Below are 16,351 nucleotides of genomic sequence, written 5' to 3' on the forward strand. Positions count from 1 at the left end.
ACTGTATGAAATACATTATTTCCACCCTGAATTTACTACTTGCAAAACAAATTATTGTTGGAATTAAATTTAATGAGATGTAATGGTTAAGAGTGTTTTATGCAGAGTAGGGAGATCAGGGTTCACTAGCTTTGAAATTTACTATGTGACTTGGGGCTGGACGCTTTCTTCCTTTCAGCCTAATCTAACTAAAAATTCCATAATTAACACACCTGACACATTCATTTGCCTGTTTTCTCCCAGAATTATAACCTTTTCAACTTAGCTTGGTATTCATCTGTTAAAACATTTCATTATACTGCATGCTTGCATACCAATTTGCTGTTGAACGTCTGCCTTATATGTATAGACTGGTAAGTCTCATTCCATTCTGTCTGACAATGTGTGTGCGCGCATGAGAGCTCACACCTTGATTAAAACTTTGTCGGTCTTTAAGGTCTTTAAACGTTGTTCTATTGCGTCAGGCCAACATAGTTGCCCGCCTGGATCACAGGGCTGTTATGAGGGCAAAACACAGATTGGGAGAACCACGTTTATCTCCCCGAGCTCCTTGAAGAGACAGCAGGAAAGCAACACACAAAATAAATATCCATGGGAGACAAATGATATTTTCTCTCCTCCATTCTGGAGACAACCTGTAGGAACACGCCTCCCCCCCCCTTTCTACGTAGTTTTTCAAGCAGGGGTCATTTCATAGAAAAAGAGAAGATGCTCATTAGCACAACTCATTTGCATATGCCACACACCCCTGACATCGTTGGAAGGTGTACTAAATTGTATCAGCTCAGCATCTACCTTTAAATGCTTCTTGAATTATAATTGTCATCATAAAACCTTACTCCCATCATACTTTTCAAATGACTTTCTCCTAGGTGGCCACAGTGACATGATGAAGATTTTCATCTGTCTGCTTTATATGCTTTGGTTATTCCCCACCCCCACCCCTTTTCTTTTTTGTGGGGAAACATATTAGAAATTTTGTCAAATCTTAAAGTTCAGCAAAATTCTCTCAGGGGGTTTGAACAATGGAGCCCAGGAGCAAGTTTTTTTTTTGCGGGGGGGGGGGGGTTGTTTAAGAAAGAAAGAGCACAATAAAATTTAGAGGTTCCAGAACTCTGCTCCTGTGAGCTCCTGCCCAAAATGAAGCCTGTTTGCAAGTATTATAAAATCTCACCCATGAGGTGAGGCTTTTTCCCAGCAGGACCCCAGTTCCTTTAAGCAGTGCAAAGCAGGCATCTGAACAAGCTTAGCAGGTTTTTACACTACCAAGGAGAAGTTCCAGGCACAAAAAAGACCATGCCAGCTTTCAGCAAGCCAAGACAGTTGTTAGATACAGGAGCAGAGCCAGAAGAAAAACATTCCTCTTTAATGATGCCCTGGCTAGGGATGCCAGCCTCCAGGTGGGACCTGGGGATCTCCCGGAATTACAGCTCATCTCCACACTAGATCAGTTCCCCTGGAGAAAATGGGTGAACCCTATTGGCCTTGTACCCCACTGAGTCCCCTGACCTCTTCAGGCTCCATCCCCAAATCTCCAGGAGTTTCCCAACTTGGAGCTAGCAACTCTTCCTTGCCCCTCACTGGAGTCTGGGGGTGGGTGGGAGGGAGGAGGATCTGGCAACTCTAGGGAGAAAAGAAACTAGGCTAGTCCATATTCCATTAAACAATAGTAGCAAAACCAGCTAAAACTCAAAGGAAACCATCTTTGCTAACTTAACAAACTTCTGCAAAGTTTCTACAAAGCCAAAGTTCAACAAAACACAGCAAGGTTGGAATGTAGCCCTGCTAACTGGGTCTTTTCACTTTCTCCTCTCCCTTTCAAGCTACATCATGTTCAGTTGGGAAACTTTCAGCCATTAAAGCAGCTGGGAGGATGTTTCTCACCTTGGATTTTTCAACAACCAACAGGGCAAGCAAGGAAGGAGTTAAAAAAACAACAACAGAACTCACCGGGTGAAAAACCGGAGGCTGAAGAATATAATCTGCTGTGTCTGTAGAAGACTCCATGGCGTGACAGGACCACGGGGCTTTCAAAACTTTACGGTTACCAGTTACTTAACCAGTTCTGCTTACGGCAACCTTAAATCTTGCAGGGGGATCACATGATCTGAGTCATACAGCTGAGCTGAGTTTAAAAAAAACAAACCCTCCCAAAGATATTTGGGCGAAAAATCAGAAAACACAACTTTCTAAACCACGCTTTTCCCCAGGACAAAAAATACCACACAAGGAGTTTAGGGGGACAGATTAGAAAGCTAAGGTTCTCCAAAGCAGAAAACTCCTTGCAAAACACAACCGATTCTTGCCTGCCAGGCAGAGAATTTTCAGGAGCAAAGGTTTTCCTGTTCTGTAGATTAAATGATGGGGCCAGGGCCATCTGTTTAATTTGGCAGCTGCTGTTAAAGAGGCAGGAATGACCAGTCTAGGGTTGTCAGTTCCCAGGTGAGGGCCCTCCCCCTGCTTCAGGGTCATCAGAAAGGGGGGGGAGAGGGAAACGTCAGCTGGGCACTCCATGATTCCCTATGGAGACCGATTCTGGAGTATAATGGAGAATTGATTCGTGAGTATCTGGGGGGGGGCTGTTTTTTTAGGTAAAGGCACCAAATTTGTAACATAGCATCCAGTGCCTCTCCTCAAAACACCTTCCATGTTTCCATTCCCCATTATACCCTATGAGAATCGATCTCCACATAGGGAATAATGAAGTTCTCAGCAGACGTTCCTCCCCTCTCGCCCCCCCCCCCCCGTTTTCTGGCAACCCTGAAGTGAGGACTTGGCCTCTCTACTCACGAGTTGCAGCCAATTTCTTCCAAGTAATACAGACACCCCATTCCAAGAGGAAGCCTTTCTAATTGGAGACTGGAGCCTCCGGAGGGGGGGGGGAATCACATGGTGGCTTTGGGGGCGGGGCTTCCCCCCCCCCCCCGCCGGCCAGCTGACTGGGGGCGGGAAGGAGACTGGGAAAGCGGAAGAACCCCCGCTGGGACCTGGGGATTGGCAAGCCTACTGAGAGTCCACCTTCCAAAGCATCCCTTTTCTCCAGAACTCTGTAGTCTGGAGAGCAGTGGAGATTCTGGGAGATCTCCAGGCTGTACCTGGAAGCTGACAACCTTAAATATATGGGAAAGCTAGTGAGACAGGGATGCAGGTCTTTCTTTTCTGCCTTCTGCAAAATGTCATGTCATGGCTTGTCCCTAAAGTACTATTCTGGGTTGTTTCCTGCTTCTTTCGGGGGAGGTGGGGAGACCCTCTCCTCGGCTTGTCGTGTATGATTTCACTCTCTTACTGTAACCTGTAACGGCAGGTTCTAACTAAACGATGGTTTTCTTCATCCGTTTGTCTTACTGACTGATGCTGAGTGCTTCATCTGCCAAGAGATTCTGCTCTGCTCTGCAGCTTTTGGGTCAGGTCCAAGGCCAGGAGAACTCTGAAAGGATCAGCATTCCCCCAACCAGCTCTTTCAAAGGACTTTCTGTTTGTCATTCTGGGGAAATTGAAGGATCTGTTTGTTGCTTGGCAAAATTAGGGATTAAAATTCCTGATCCCCTACTGCATTTGAGCCCACCGTTCCTTCAAATGTTTATTCCTTGCATTAATCCCCTCAACCAGGGCTTTTCTGTAGAAAAAGCCCAGCAGGAACTCATTTACATATTATGCCACACACACACACACCCCGATGTCACCATGGTTTCATGCAGAGCTTTTCTGTAGAAAAAGCCCAGCAGGAACTCATTTGCATATTAGGCCACACCCCCTGATGTCACCATGGATCCACACAGGGCTTTTCTGTAGAAAAAGCCCAGCAGGAACTCATTTGCATATTAGGCCACCTGATGAGCTTTGTGGCTGGGTAGGCATCTGGACCTAGACCTCTGCAGCTCTGCAAGATGCTAGTTTGCTCTACCACATTGAGGTGCTCCTTGTTGATTGCTTGTGTGTAGGCCTCGGATTCAGCAGGAGCTCACAGGAGCATAGCTCCTGAACCTTTCTGAGGGTTCCCCCTCATCCTCCGCACTTATCTTGTCCATTGAATAGGAGGTGCAGCTGCATAAAAATCCCTGGATTAGGAGAGCGGGCAGCCAGCCAGTCCCCAGCAGCCCTCATTAACCCCTGGAGAAGCCTGTGCCACCCTTTCTCCACTTCTTATGTGATTCTGGGTGGCGGGTGGCTTGCTGGCCTCTTGACTGGGGGGGGGGCGCAGCCCAGGAGAGCCCCAGATGAGTCCCTAGCTCGTGCAGGATTCTCCTTTCTTGCGTCAGGTTGCTTTTGGCTGGGAGGGGCAGCATATGCTGATGTGTTATGCTAATCAGCTCCACCACCTATTTATCTACAAAACGACTCCTGCTTGTGTGTATTCTGGTCCATCAGGTCCATAATTCACAATTTTAAGAAACACAAATCCTGCAATCCTGTGCTCACTTCTTGGGAAGCAGCCTTACTAAACATAGCGGAGGTTTATTTTGAGTAAAGGTACCCAGAACCACACTGCAAAGCTATCGTTCTTTGCACATTGGGCTCTGGACAAGCTCTGTCAAACATCGTGGTATCAACTTCTGAGTCGCCGTGCATACGCTTTGGCTTTCGACACCGCGTAACTGCCTAGGCATACATGATGAACTGCGGGCAGATGCTGCTTATGTTTGTGTTCTCATATATTATCATTTTATCTGGGAAAGGCAAACAGCTGTAGCAATTAAAAGCCCCCCCAATTTGTGTGAAGTGGAGGCCTTAAATTATTTTTTTGGTGTGAAATCTACCTTTGCAGGCTTATTAATCATGTTCCCGCCAGGGGGCAACATTGTCCCAAATTTCACATCCGAGACTGTCATGCTTTTGCATCGGATAAAGTGAACTTCATTTTGACAGTCAGAGTCTGTTTGTGCCATTAACCAATAGACTGTTGGCCTTGCTCAGGAAATCTGCATTTGGATAACGAAGCTTGCAACAGGGCTGTGCCTGGCTGTGCTTTCTTAAAGGGGCTGTCCAGTTTCTATGTGAGGTTATGATGGAATGAACAGAAAATCTGTGACTGCCTGAACAAAAGTCTAGAATGCTGCCACCAAGCCCACGTCTCCGGGTATCCTATAGTGCCACTCTGAGCAGTTAAGCCCTTCAAGCCAATTGAGTCAATTAATCAAGAAGGATGTTTAGGATGGCATTATTTGTTATCTGTGAAACAAAGTTTGAGTCCAGTGACATCTTTAAGACCAACAATATTTTGTTTAAGGTATAGTTTCTGTGTGCAAGCACACTTCTTCAGGGTATCTGAAGAAGTGTTCTTGTATAGCCCTGAGTCCACTAGAGAGAGCTGAGGTATTCAGGGCTTTTTTTGTAGTAGGAACTCCTCTGCATATTAGGCCGCACACCCCTGATGTATCCAGTCCTCCAACAGCTTACAGTAGGCCTTATGCTAAGAGCCCTGTAAGCTCTTGGAGGATTGGCTACATCAGGGGTGTGTGGCCTAATATGCAAAGATGTTCCTGTTACAAAAAGAGCCCTGTAAAATAAGGGGGGAAAGGCACATTTCCCAAGGAATTGGAGGGCCTGAAGTTGCAGGGAGAAGCACTCTCATGTCAGTCAGAAGCATTCCTTTCTCTGAAACTATATATTAATATTTTATGAATACTAGAAACTCCTGTAAAGAACAGAGGGCATCCCAACACAGAGCACAGCTGCAAATTGGTGCATCTTCAAGGGACTGGCTAGACACAAGCAAGGCCAGCCCTTTCACCAGGTGGACTAGGCGGCTGCCTGGGGTATGGGCATCGGTGTTGTCCTCCCACCTGCCCTTGCCTTTGTGGCGAGGGAAATACCGGCAAAAGCAATGGGGAGCAGCAGGCACCATGAGGCTGCCTATCACTCTGCCATTGCATCTGACTCAGTCGTGGAACTACAGCAGCCTCAAGGCACGCACTCTGAGGCGAAGGTGTGCTGCTGCTCCCTGCCGCTTTCACTGAGGGTGGGGCGGGGCACCCTGCCTAGGGCGCTCTTCTCTGTGGAGCCGTTGCTGGACACAAGTCTGCTCAAATGCAACAGGCTTGAATTGTTATATGTTGTTTGTTGTTGCATATGCTTCATTATTGTTCCGAATATGATGCCTTCTAAAGTTGGTTTCTTGTTATTTGCAGGTGGGATCACACTGTCATAGATGTGAACTCTCTCAGTTCCTTCATTAAAAATATTTATTTGATATTGCTCCTTGAATTAAATAGGCTACATTTGCACACAAGTGTCATTTTGTAGAAAAATAATTGGTGGGGCTCATTAGCATAACTCATTAGCATATGTCCCTCCCCAGCCAAAAGCAACCTAATGCAAGAAAGAAGAGCCCTGGGTAAGCAAGGTCCAATTGGGCTGGCTAGACATCCAGCCAGCACAAGCAGGCTTCACTTGCCTGGGGGGCTTTCCTGGACCACCCCCCACCCAGTCAAAAGGCCAGCAAGCCACCCGCCACCCAAAATCACATAAGAAGTGGAGAAAGGGTGGTGCAGGCTTCTCCAGGGGTTAATGAGGGCTACTGGGGGCATGGTAATGCCGGTGGTAGCTGACTGGCTGCCCGCTCTTCTAATCCAGGGATTGTTATGCAGCTGCACCTGCTATTCAACAGACAAGGTAGGTGGGGAGGAGGAGGAGGAACCCTCAGAAAGGTTCAGGAGCTGTGCTCCTGTGAGCTCCTGCTGAATCCGAGGCCTGCTTGCATACAAAAGCTTACACCATGAATAAAACTTTCTTGGTCTTAAAGGTGCCACTGGGGTCAAACTTTGTCCCGCTGCTTCGGTCAATACAGTGACGTGTGTGTCACGTTCTCAGGGTGCAGGCAGACAGGAGTCCAAAGTCAGTCCAAGGTCAAAGTCCAGGAAGTCAAGCAGGAGCCAAGTCACCAATGCAGAATCACAAACCGGAATCAGAAGTCAGTGTCCAAAAGCCAAAAGGTCAGGGTGCCAAGGAAATCAAGCAGGTCAGGATCAGGAATCAGGAAGGAGCGTGGATGCAAGCCAGAGAATAGACTTGTTGCTTCCACAAGGTTACCAGGTCCTGGGTGGGAGCTATACGGGAGTCTCAATCAGTCTGCTTCCTGGGTGGCAGTGACTCTACTAGAACTCAGGGCTGAGAGATCTGAAGCCTCGGCGTGCCTCATGTCTTCACTCTGAAAGTTCTTTCCGGAGCCTGCTTCAAACTCTTGAGATGGGAGGAGGAGAGCTTGGAGGAGACTGATCGTCAACAGCTGACACTGGTGCCTGGAGAGTGATTGATGGGCCAGCTGCTGTTTGTTCAGCTGAGGAACTGGCTGGCAACTCTTCCAGGTCTGTTAACCCTTCCAGCTCCTCCTCATCAGGGCTCATGACACTACCCCCCCCAGCAGGACCTCCTCCCCCACAGATTGGCCAGGCCGGTCAGGGTAGGCCATGTGGAACTGCTGCATGAGGTCAGCAGCGTGTAGGTTGTCCACGGGTTCCCATGAATGGTCGTCGGGGCCATAGCCTTCCCAGTCCACGAGGTACTGGAGGTCCCCGCGGTGGATTCGGGAGTCCAGGAGCTGGTGGACCTCATATTCCACCTCTTCATCAACCAGGACAGGAGGAGGTGGCGCTGGAGGTGGCAGTCGGATGGGATCCACTGGTGTAGCAGGAACAAGGAGGGACCGGTGGAAGACCGGGTGGATGCAGAGGGTGACCGGCAGCTGTAGCCAGAAAGTAAAGGGGTTGATTTGGTTTGTAATCAGGTAAGGCCCTGCAAAGCGAGGATCCAGCTTGCGATACTGGCCAGGCCGACGGAGGTAATGGGTGAAGAGCCAGACGTGGTCCCTGGCCTTCAGTGGGGGCCCCACCTGTTGCTTTTGGTCGACGACTGTCTTGTAGGCCTCTTTAGCCTGTTGGAGCTGCTCTCGGAGCAAGTCCTGGAGAGCCCAGCGTTCCTGCAGGTGCGCATCAGCAGCAAGGACTGCTGTGGGGGCAGGACTGCAGGAAAGAAGCGAGGGTTGTACTTATAGGTGGCAGCAAATGGGGTCTGTTGCATGGACGCATGGATGGCGTTGTTGTAGGCAAACTCGGCCAGGGGTAGCAAGGCGGCCCAGTCATCCTGCCGGTAGCTGGTGTAACAAAGCAGGTATTGTTCCAGCGTGGCATTGGTGCGTTCGGTCTGCCCATCCGTTTGGGGATGGTACGCTGAGAACAAATGCACCTGGGTGCCTAAACTGGAGTGCAGGGCTTGCCAGTATTGGGATGTGAACTGGGGGCCTTGATCTGAGATCAAGTGTGCCGGGAGTCCATGCAGGCGAAAGACGTGCTGGAGGTAGAGCTGGGCTGTTTCAGGAGCCATGGGCAGCTTGGGAAATGGAACAAAGTGAACCATCTTGGTGAAGAGGTCCACCATCACCAGGATGCAAGTGTGCCCTTGGACCTGGGGAGCTCAGTGATAAAGTCCAGGGAGACGGTGTCCCTGGGGGCTTGGCTGGTACATCCTTGGCCCGCCAGCAGACCTCACAGGAACTGACATAGTGTGCCACGTTGGCACGGACGCGAGGCCACCAGAACTCCCGTATGAGCAGATGCAGGGTCTTGTGTTGGTCGAAGTGCCCCGCAGGAGGGGAGTCGTGGGTCAGGCGGAGCACGTCGGCCTAGAGGGGTCCCACAGGCATGTATAGGCACCCACGGTGCAGGAGGAGACCTTGGTGGGTAGAGAGGTCTGCAGCCAGGCCATCTTGCATTTCCAGGAGGCGTTGCTAAGGCCAGGGGTCTTGGGCCTGGCTGGCCTGGATGTCTGCAGCCAAGGTCGGGCGAGTCGTGGTGGCACCAAAGACCGAGGGTACAAGGATGGGGTCTCCTCCGTTAGAGGTACAGCGTACTCCAGTTTTCGAGAGAGGGTGTCCGCTTTCTGGTTCTGGTTCTGTGGGATGTAGGTGATCCGGAAGTCAAACCGGGAAAAGAAGAAGGACCACCGGAGCTGACGCTGGGTGAGGCGTCAGGCAGTCTGTAGATGCTCCAGGTTCCGGTGGTCAGTCAGGACCTGGACTGGGTGGCGGGCCCCTTCAAGGTGATGCCTCCAAACCTCGAAGGTGGTCTTGATGGCCAGGAGTTCCTGCTCCCAAATGGCATAGTTGCGCTCTGCGGGCGTCAGCTGCCGCGAGTAGTATGCGCAGGGTTGTAGCGGATGGGAGGGGTCCTCCCGCTGGGATAGCACTGCGCCAAAGGCCATGCTGGAGGCATCGGTCTCTACTGTGAACGGCAGCTGCTGGTTTGGGTAACACAGGAGCGGCTCGGTGGTGAAGCAGGTTTTCAGGATGGTGAAGGCATGGTTTGCCTCTGGAGTCCAGTGAAATGGCTCTTTGGGCCAGAGGAGCTGGGTCAGAGGCGTGGTTACGTCGGCATAGGCAGGGATGAACTGGCGGTAATAACTGCATACTCAGGAATGGATTAGCAAAGGAATGGACTTCTGAAATAAACCAATAGCTAAAAATAAGACTAGTATGTAATGTATCATGCCTTTGTGTTTCCTTCAATTCCACAGTATAGTTAAATTGCTTTCCTTTGTAAGGCCTAGCAGCCAGCAGGAAGAGGTGGGGGTGGGGAAGGAGAGATGGACAATCTGGCCAATTAGGGCCAAAGAAGTGCATGCCAGTCACAGGGGTTTTTCCCATTTTGAAAATCTTCTGTGCATGGCCAGAGAGCATTACCCTGCTGCTGAATTCCTTGAACATTTCTGAAGGAATATTCTGCTCCCTGATTCCTGTCCCTAGCTGGAGGAAGAAGACATCTCCTGGTTTGCCTGACAACGTCTAAAAATATTTTCCTGTTAGGTCTTTTTAAATTTGCCTAGTGGGTTAAAGGGAGGGCTGTTAAGGGGAAGCTACTTTGGGTTGGGGGGCAATGGCTGCCCTTCCCTAGGCATTTTTTAAAAAGTTTAATTGTTTTGTTGGGAGGCATAGGAGGATTGATAGTCATTTGTGCTGCTTGTTTAAAAGTCATATTCTCTGCTCTGAAGTTAAATAATTTCCACTGTTTGTTGTTTAAATTATATATATATTCTCTGAAGTTAAATCATATGTAATCTGTCTCCGCTGGGTCTGTAATAGTTTAGGCTGGTGACGTGGCCTGTGTCTAAGTGCTTGCCTTGTTGTCGAGGGTACTGTTTTGGTTTGGTTTTTTGAATGTTGTGCCTGCCTTGGAATTTCTTAAAAGGTTTGAGACAGTAGCTCTGGTTTTCTGCTGTGTGAACTGCCTGCCCCAGGTTGTGTGCCTGTTTGTGTGGTTGGCTTTTGACTGAGGCCTGTAGTTAGCCTAGATAACAACAGTTGTTTCACAGGTTATCCTGTTGGACGTGGACTGTTTCTGGGTCCTAGGTTTGGCTATGCAGTGGGTGATTCTGGTGTTTTTGTGCAGATTTATTGTACTGCAACTGCACTAGTTGTGTTAATAGAGGTGATTGTAAGTTTCTCAGTCTTACGAGGTTGTTTTTTCAGGGGGAGGCCAGTTGGTCTTCGAGATTTCTGTTTAGTGGGTACTGCTAGAAGAGGTTTTTAAAGTTTTGACTTCCAGAAAGTTGTTTTTCAGGGGCAAGCCGGTTGGTCTGAGAGTTGTTCAGTGGGCGCTTCTGGGTTTTTATAACTTAGTTAGGGCTATTAAGGCTTTTAAAAATAATTAGGGTCTGAGACAGGAAATTCTTTGAGTAACATTGTTGGCATTGTGCTTTAGCACTTCCCTTGTAAGTAGGCCAGATAAGATCTTAAATGCAGGAGATCTCCAGGCCCCACCTGGAGGCTGGCAACCCTAATTTAAGCAGCTGTTTTCTCCAGGGGAGCTGATCTCCGCCACCTGGAGAGCACTCCAGCCCTCAACTGGAGATTTGCAACAATGATTCCCCAGGAAATCCCTCCTACGCAATTTGATCTTTGTCCTGTTGGTTGTTTTTTGTTTTGTAATGCCATAGTAGCATTGCCTCTGCTGAGCACATGCACTGGTTCTGCTGCTAACTGAAAAAAACACTGTTTTTTTAGGTAAGAGATTCTCTTATTTGACCTTAGTCATTTTCCCCCCACAACTGAAACCAATGGAGTTTTCGCAGCTATTGATTTCAATTGGGATAGGGGCAACCTCTTTGGGTGCCCATAGGATTGGACCCCCTGGTTCAATCTTTTTGAAACTTGGGGGTTCTTTTGGAGAGAGGCTCCAGCAGGTACCCAGCAAATTTGGTGCCTCTCGCTCAAACCCCCCTCCCCTCCCAGCTTATGGAATGGATTTTGCCATTGACTAAAATGGCCCATAGAGTATAACGAAACTGAAAAAAATTGGGAATACCAATTTTTTTCAGGTTTTTTTCTTTTACTTAATATGAGATCCAAGGGAATAATGTTTTTTTTTGTTTAATCAACCCAAAACCTAATTTTAATGAATTTTTTTTCCGTGCACACCTCTAATAAGGAGTCAGAGATCTCCATTCCCCTTATATCTGATGAATGGAACATCTGGAAGACGACTGAAGATTTATACCCCGCACTTCTTTCTGAATCAGAGACTCAGAGCGGCTTACAATCTCCTTTATCTTCTTCCCCCACAACAGACACCTGTGAGGTGGGTGGGGCTGAGAGACCTCTCCCAGAAGTTGCCCTTTCAAGGACAACTCCTGCAATAGCTATGGCTGACCCAAGGCCATTCCAGCAGCTGTAAGTGGAGGACTGGGGAATCAAACCCGGTTCTCCCAGATAAGAGTCCGCACACTTAACCACTACACCAAACTGGCTCTCACTCTTAAATGCTTATACGCCAATAATCTTGTTGATTTCTAAGATGCTGCAGGACTTGAATTTTGCTATTCATAGCAACAGATATTTAGAGGGGAATTTCTTTTTTCTCAGGATCATGTAACTATGAGAAGGATCATTTAACTATGAGAATCTCAACCATACCGAAAGGAAGGCTATAGACAGTTTTAGGAACAAGCCAGATATTATAATCAAAGAGGCAGAGAAAGGTGGAGCTATTGTCATCATGGATAGATCAGGCTACGTCCAGGAGGCTCAAAAACACTGCTTTTTACAAACAACTGTCCTCAAGATTATAAAGGAATTACCCCTGCACAATCAGGAACAAATCCTTTCAGACACACCAGAAGAACCTCAACCAGGAACCTTTTATCTTCTTCCCAAAATTCACTAACTTGGCAGCTCAGGGCACCCCATTGTCTCAGGAATAGACTGTCACCAGGGGGGGGGGGGATCTGGATATATGCAGGGCTCATTTTGTAGCAGGAGGTCCTTTGCATATTAAGCCACACACCACTGATGTAGCCAATCCTCCAAGAGCTTATAGGGCTCTTATTACTGTAGGGAATTCTGTTTGAAATTCTATCTCTTTATCTCAAACAGTTTGATGGATTGCTGGATCAAATAATCATTGAGAGACATTAAACAAGAAAGCCAAAAAAACATATTTATTACTACAGGAAAAGGGTACTGGGAGGTAAAACAATAAACACTAAGAACTACATGTTAACACAAAGAAGAACATATGCTTAATGAAGGATACTTCCTCCTTCTCTTTGACCTCTCTGCCTGAACAAAGGAAGTCACCTGATTAACTGACCAACCAAACAAACCAGTTTTCCCACTTCCAGATCTTGATTGACAGCTGTCAGTATCTTCTTCCTAGGTCATGCAGACAATAGGGAATCAGACACAGTCTTAGCCCTATAATGACTGGAACTCTAGAACATTGCAAAGGACATACAGAACAGATACATAATTCCAACAATTACAAGGCCTCTTGTAAGCTCTTGAAGGATTGGCTATATCAGAGGGGTGTGTCCTAATATGCAAAGAAACTCCTGCTACAAAATGAGCCCTGGATATATGGATTCTGCTCTAGGACCCTATGCCATCAGCACTCCTAGTCAGGGCTTTTTTTGATAGCAGGAACCCCTTTGCATATTAGGCCAGTTTGGTGTAGTGGTTAAGTGTACGGATTCTTATCTGGGAGAACAGGGTTTGATTCCCCACTCCTCCACTTGCAGCTGCTGGAATGGCCTTGGGTCAGCCATAGCTCTGGCAGAGATTGTCTTTGAAAGGGCAGCTGCTGTGAGAGCCAGGGTGTCCGTTGTGGGGGAGGAAGATGAAGGAGATTGTGAGCTACTCTGAGATTCAGAGTGGAGAGCGGGATATAAATCCAATATCATCTTCTTCTTCTTCTCTCCCCTGATGTAGTCAATTCTCCAGGAGCTTACAGGGCTCTTCTTACAGGGCCTACTGTACGCTCCAAGAGGATTGGCTACATAAGGGACTCAAAACAGTTCAATGCATCATTGATGACTTATGACCTGGATAATGATAGTTCTCTATCACAAGTACTGAGAGGGGGGCAAACTTTTTCTTGCCTGCAGACAGCCCCCTCCCCCAGTAAATAGCTCCTCACCTCCAATAATACAGCATCTAATTTGAACATAGACACTGGTACCAGAAGTTGCAATAAACCGTGATGCCAACTTTGCTGCCGCATACACTCGGACAACAGAATCACTAACAACATCAATTACACAGGCTCATTCACTTGCTCTTCTAACTCTTCTAACAGTGTCCTTCAGTTCTCTACATAGGGCAAACAGGTCAAATCCTATGCCAAAGGATAAATGGCAAGAATCACAAAGCAGAGATACCTGAGGGAGAATACTTCGACCTTCCAGGATATTCAGTGGGGGACCTCAAAGTAGCTGCTTTATTGCAAAGGAACTTCAGAAACAGACTAGAACGAGGAGATCGCTGAGGTATGAGTCTATCACAACGCTCAGGACAATGGAACTCCCAGCACTTAACAGAGATATTGGTTTCTTATTTCACTACACATGCGAAGTCACTCAGTTCTTCCATCTGTTTGGAAGGAAGGAAGGAAGGAAGGAAGGAAGGAAGGAAGGAAGGAAGGAAGGAAGGAAGGAAGGAAGGAAGGAAGGAAGGAAGGAAGGAAGGTGGGGAGGGAGAGGTGGGAAAAAGTAACTTCAATTTTAAATGCATTCTCCAAACTGTCAGATGGCTTGGCTTGGAGAGTGATTTAAAGAGACAAATGCCTTCTCCAAGCCAGCCAAACCAGGGAGGGGGGGGGGGGGCGGCTTCGAGAGCCACACAATATGTGTGAAAGAGCCACATGTGGATCCTGAGCCACAGTTTGGACACCCCTTGCCTAGATTTTCTCTTTGATTACTCTGGAAGTGAGAAATGCCAAGTTTTCAAAACATGCCCCCCCCCCCCATGGTGGTACGATTGTGAATCAGCTCTCAGGGGTGACTTTTACCCTTTTGGGTGATGATAGGTACACAGTTTGGTGTGTGATGCACAGCTGCCGTGACAAGCTTACTCGGCTGCATGAAATCCTGGCCCACTCTTAGCACATCCTGACCTTTCTTGGGTGACACCTGCGATAACAGAGAGAGGTGCACAAGGAAGGTGGTGTTTGGGAGCCTGACACGTTTTCAAGCAGAGTCTCGATGGCCATCTGACAGCAATGCTGAACTTAGGCAGAGCATAAGAAGGAGGGCAGGAAGGGTTTCATCGGTCCTTAGTCCTTGTGGCCCTTTCTTACACACCCAAGGAAATGCCGATGGCCATTTTGGGTTCAGGCAGCAATTATTTCTCCAGGCCAATTTAGCCAGGGATCCTGGAGGTTTTCTGCCATCTTCTGGGCATGGAGCAGGGGTCACTGGGTGTGTTTGGGGGAGAGGTATGGTAAATTCCTTGCATTGTGCAGAGGCTGGACTAGATGACCTCCCAACTCTATGATTCTGGTTGCAGGGAGCACAATGGAGTCTGCCATGCATGGAACTGATCAGGAGGGCTGGAAAAAGGATCCTGCAATGAGATATCAACAGCACACTTAAGACACGAATCCCAAGGGTTACTGCAAAACTTCCTTGCAACAAGCTTGCTTTAGGATTGCAACCATGGATTTGTTGGTTTTTTTGCCATCAAATTGCAGCTGACTTATGGCAGGGTTTCCACAGCAAGAGGCGAAGAGAGCTGGTTTGCCATTGCTTGCCTCTGTGTTGTGACCATGGGCTGGCTTGCTGGTCCCCTATCCAAGCACTAACCACGGGTGATCCTGCTTAGCTTCCAAGATTGAATGAGATCAGGCCTGCAGGGTGCAACTGCTGAGAACTAGGGTTGCCCGGGCTCCCTTGGCCACCAGCAGGGTATCTGGGTGTAGGGTTTTCCAATCTAGAGTGGGGAACTCCTGGAGATGTGGGGATGGAGCCTGGTGAGGACAGGGACCTCAGTGGAGTACAATGCCATAGAGTCCACCCTCCAAAGCAGCCCTTTTCTCCAGGGGGGCTGATCTCTGTAGTCTGGAGATGAGCTGTGATTCCAGAGGATCCCCAGGTCCCACTTGGAGAAGACAACAGAAGAAGACTGTAGATTTATACCCCACCCTTCTCTCTGAATCAGAGTCTCAGAGCAGCTCACAATCTCCTTTATCTTCTTCCCCCACAACAGACACCCTGTGAGGTAGGTGGGGCTTTCAAGGACAACTCTGCGAGAACCATGACTGACCCAAGGCCATTCCAGCAGCTGCAAGCGGAGAACTGGGGAATCAAACCTGGTTGTCTCAGAAAAGAGTCTGCCCTCTTAACCACCACACCAAACTGGCTGCCACCTGGAGGCTGGCACCCCTAGCTGATTTCACACGATGGTTTCAGCTCCCTCTGCCTGGCCATCACACCAGCACTAGCACTAGGGAAACCTTGATGACTCTCGTAAAAATTCTCTTTGATTATCTCTGTTTGCCGGGTTCAGCCCTTGTTTTCTGGTCACTGGCCCTAGTCAATCACCGTTCTTAATTTGGCCTTTGTGAGGTGTTCTGGTAAAATGTCATGAGCACTGTTAGCATTTACAGGTGAATCTCTGGGTGGGAGGGGCTGATGGTTGCCTCTTGGCTATAGTGTATGCACGGCATGAACGTGACGCTGTGACCAAATTGCTATTCCACACACTGCAGCTGTTACTGTATATGCAGCCTACTGAAAACAAAAGCATTCTGCAGCCGTGTGGAAGGGTTGCAGGCCTCAGATTAGCATTCCTTGGGCTGCATCCACACGTTATTGGATAATAGCGTATCCATGTTTTTTTGCCCAGACTGCTGCACCCACATTGCCTTACAGCAATCATTCACAATTTGGGTTGCTGAGAGAGGGAAGCTTGGTGAAGTGGTTAAGGGTGTGCAGACTCTTCTCTGGGAGTACCGGGTTTGATTCCCCACTCCTCCACTTGCAGCTGCTGGAATGGCCTTGGGTTTAGCCATAGCTCTCACAGGAGCTGTCCTTGAAAGGGCAGCTGTTGTGAGAGTCCTCTCAGCCCCATCCACCTCACAGGGTGTCT

At 48.3% G+C, this 16,351-nt stretch overlaps 1 protein-coding gene across 2 annotated transcripts in view; it reads right to left on the bottom strand.

Moving 5' to 3' along the window:
* Positions 1-16,351, bottom strand: part of LGALS12 (galectin 12) — a 403,592-nt gene that overhangs the window by 26,524 nt on the left and 360,717 nt on the right. The window contains exon 2 of one of the 2 annotated variants that reach the window (XM_060253998.1): positions 1,951-2,027. In XM_060253998.1, coding sequence (XP_060109981.1) covers positions 1,951-2,007 — 57 coding nt within the window. In that variant the 5' untranslated portion in view covers positions 2,008-2,027. Of the gene's footprint in view, positions 1-1,950; positions 2,333-16,351 lie in introns of those variants that run through there. The other variant, XM_060253990.1, reaches the window with a different exon arrangement.

Source organism: Heteronotia binoei, chromosome 1 (assembly GCF_032191835.1).
Source record: "Heteronotia binoei isolate CCM8104 ecotype False Entrance Well chromosome 1, APGP_CSIRO_Hbin_v1, whole genome shotgun sequence".
Classification (NCBI taxonomy): Eukaryota; Metazoa; Chordata; class Lepidosauria; order Squamata; family Gekkonidae; genus Heteronotia; species Heteronotia binoei.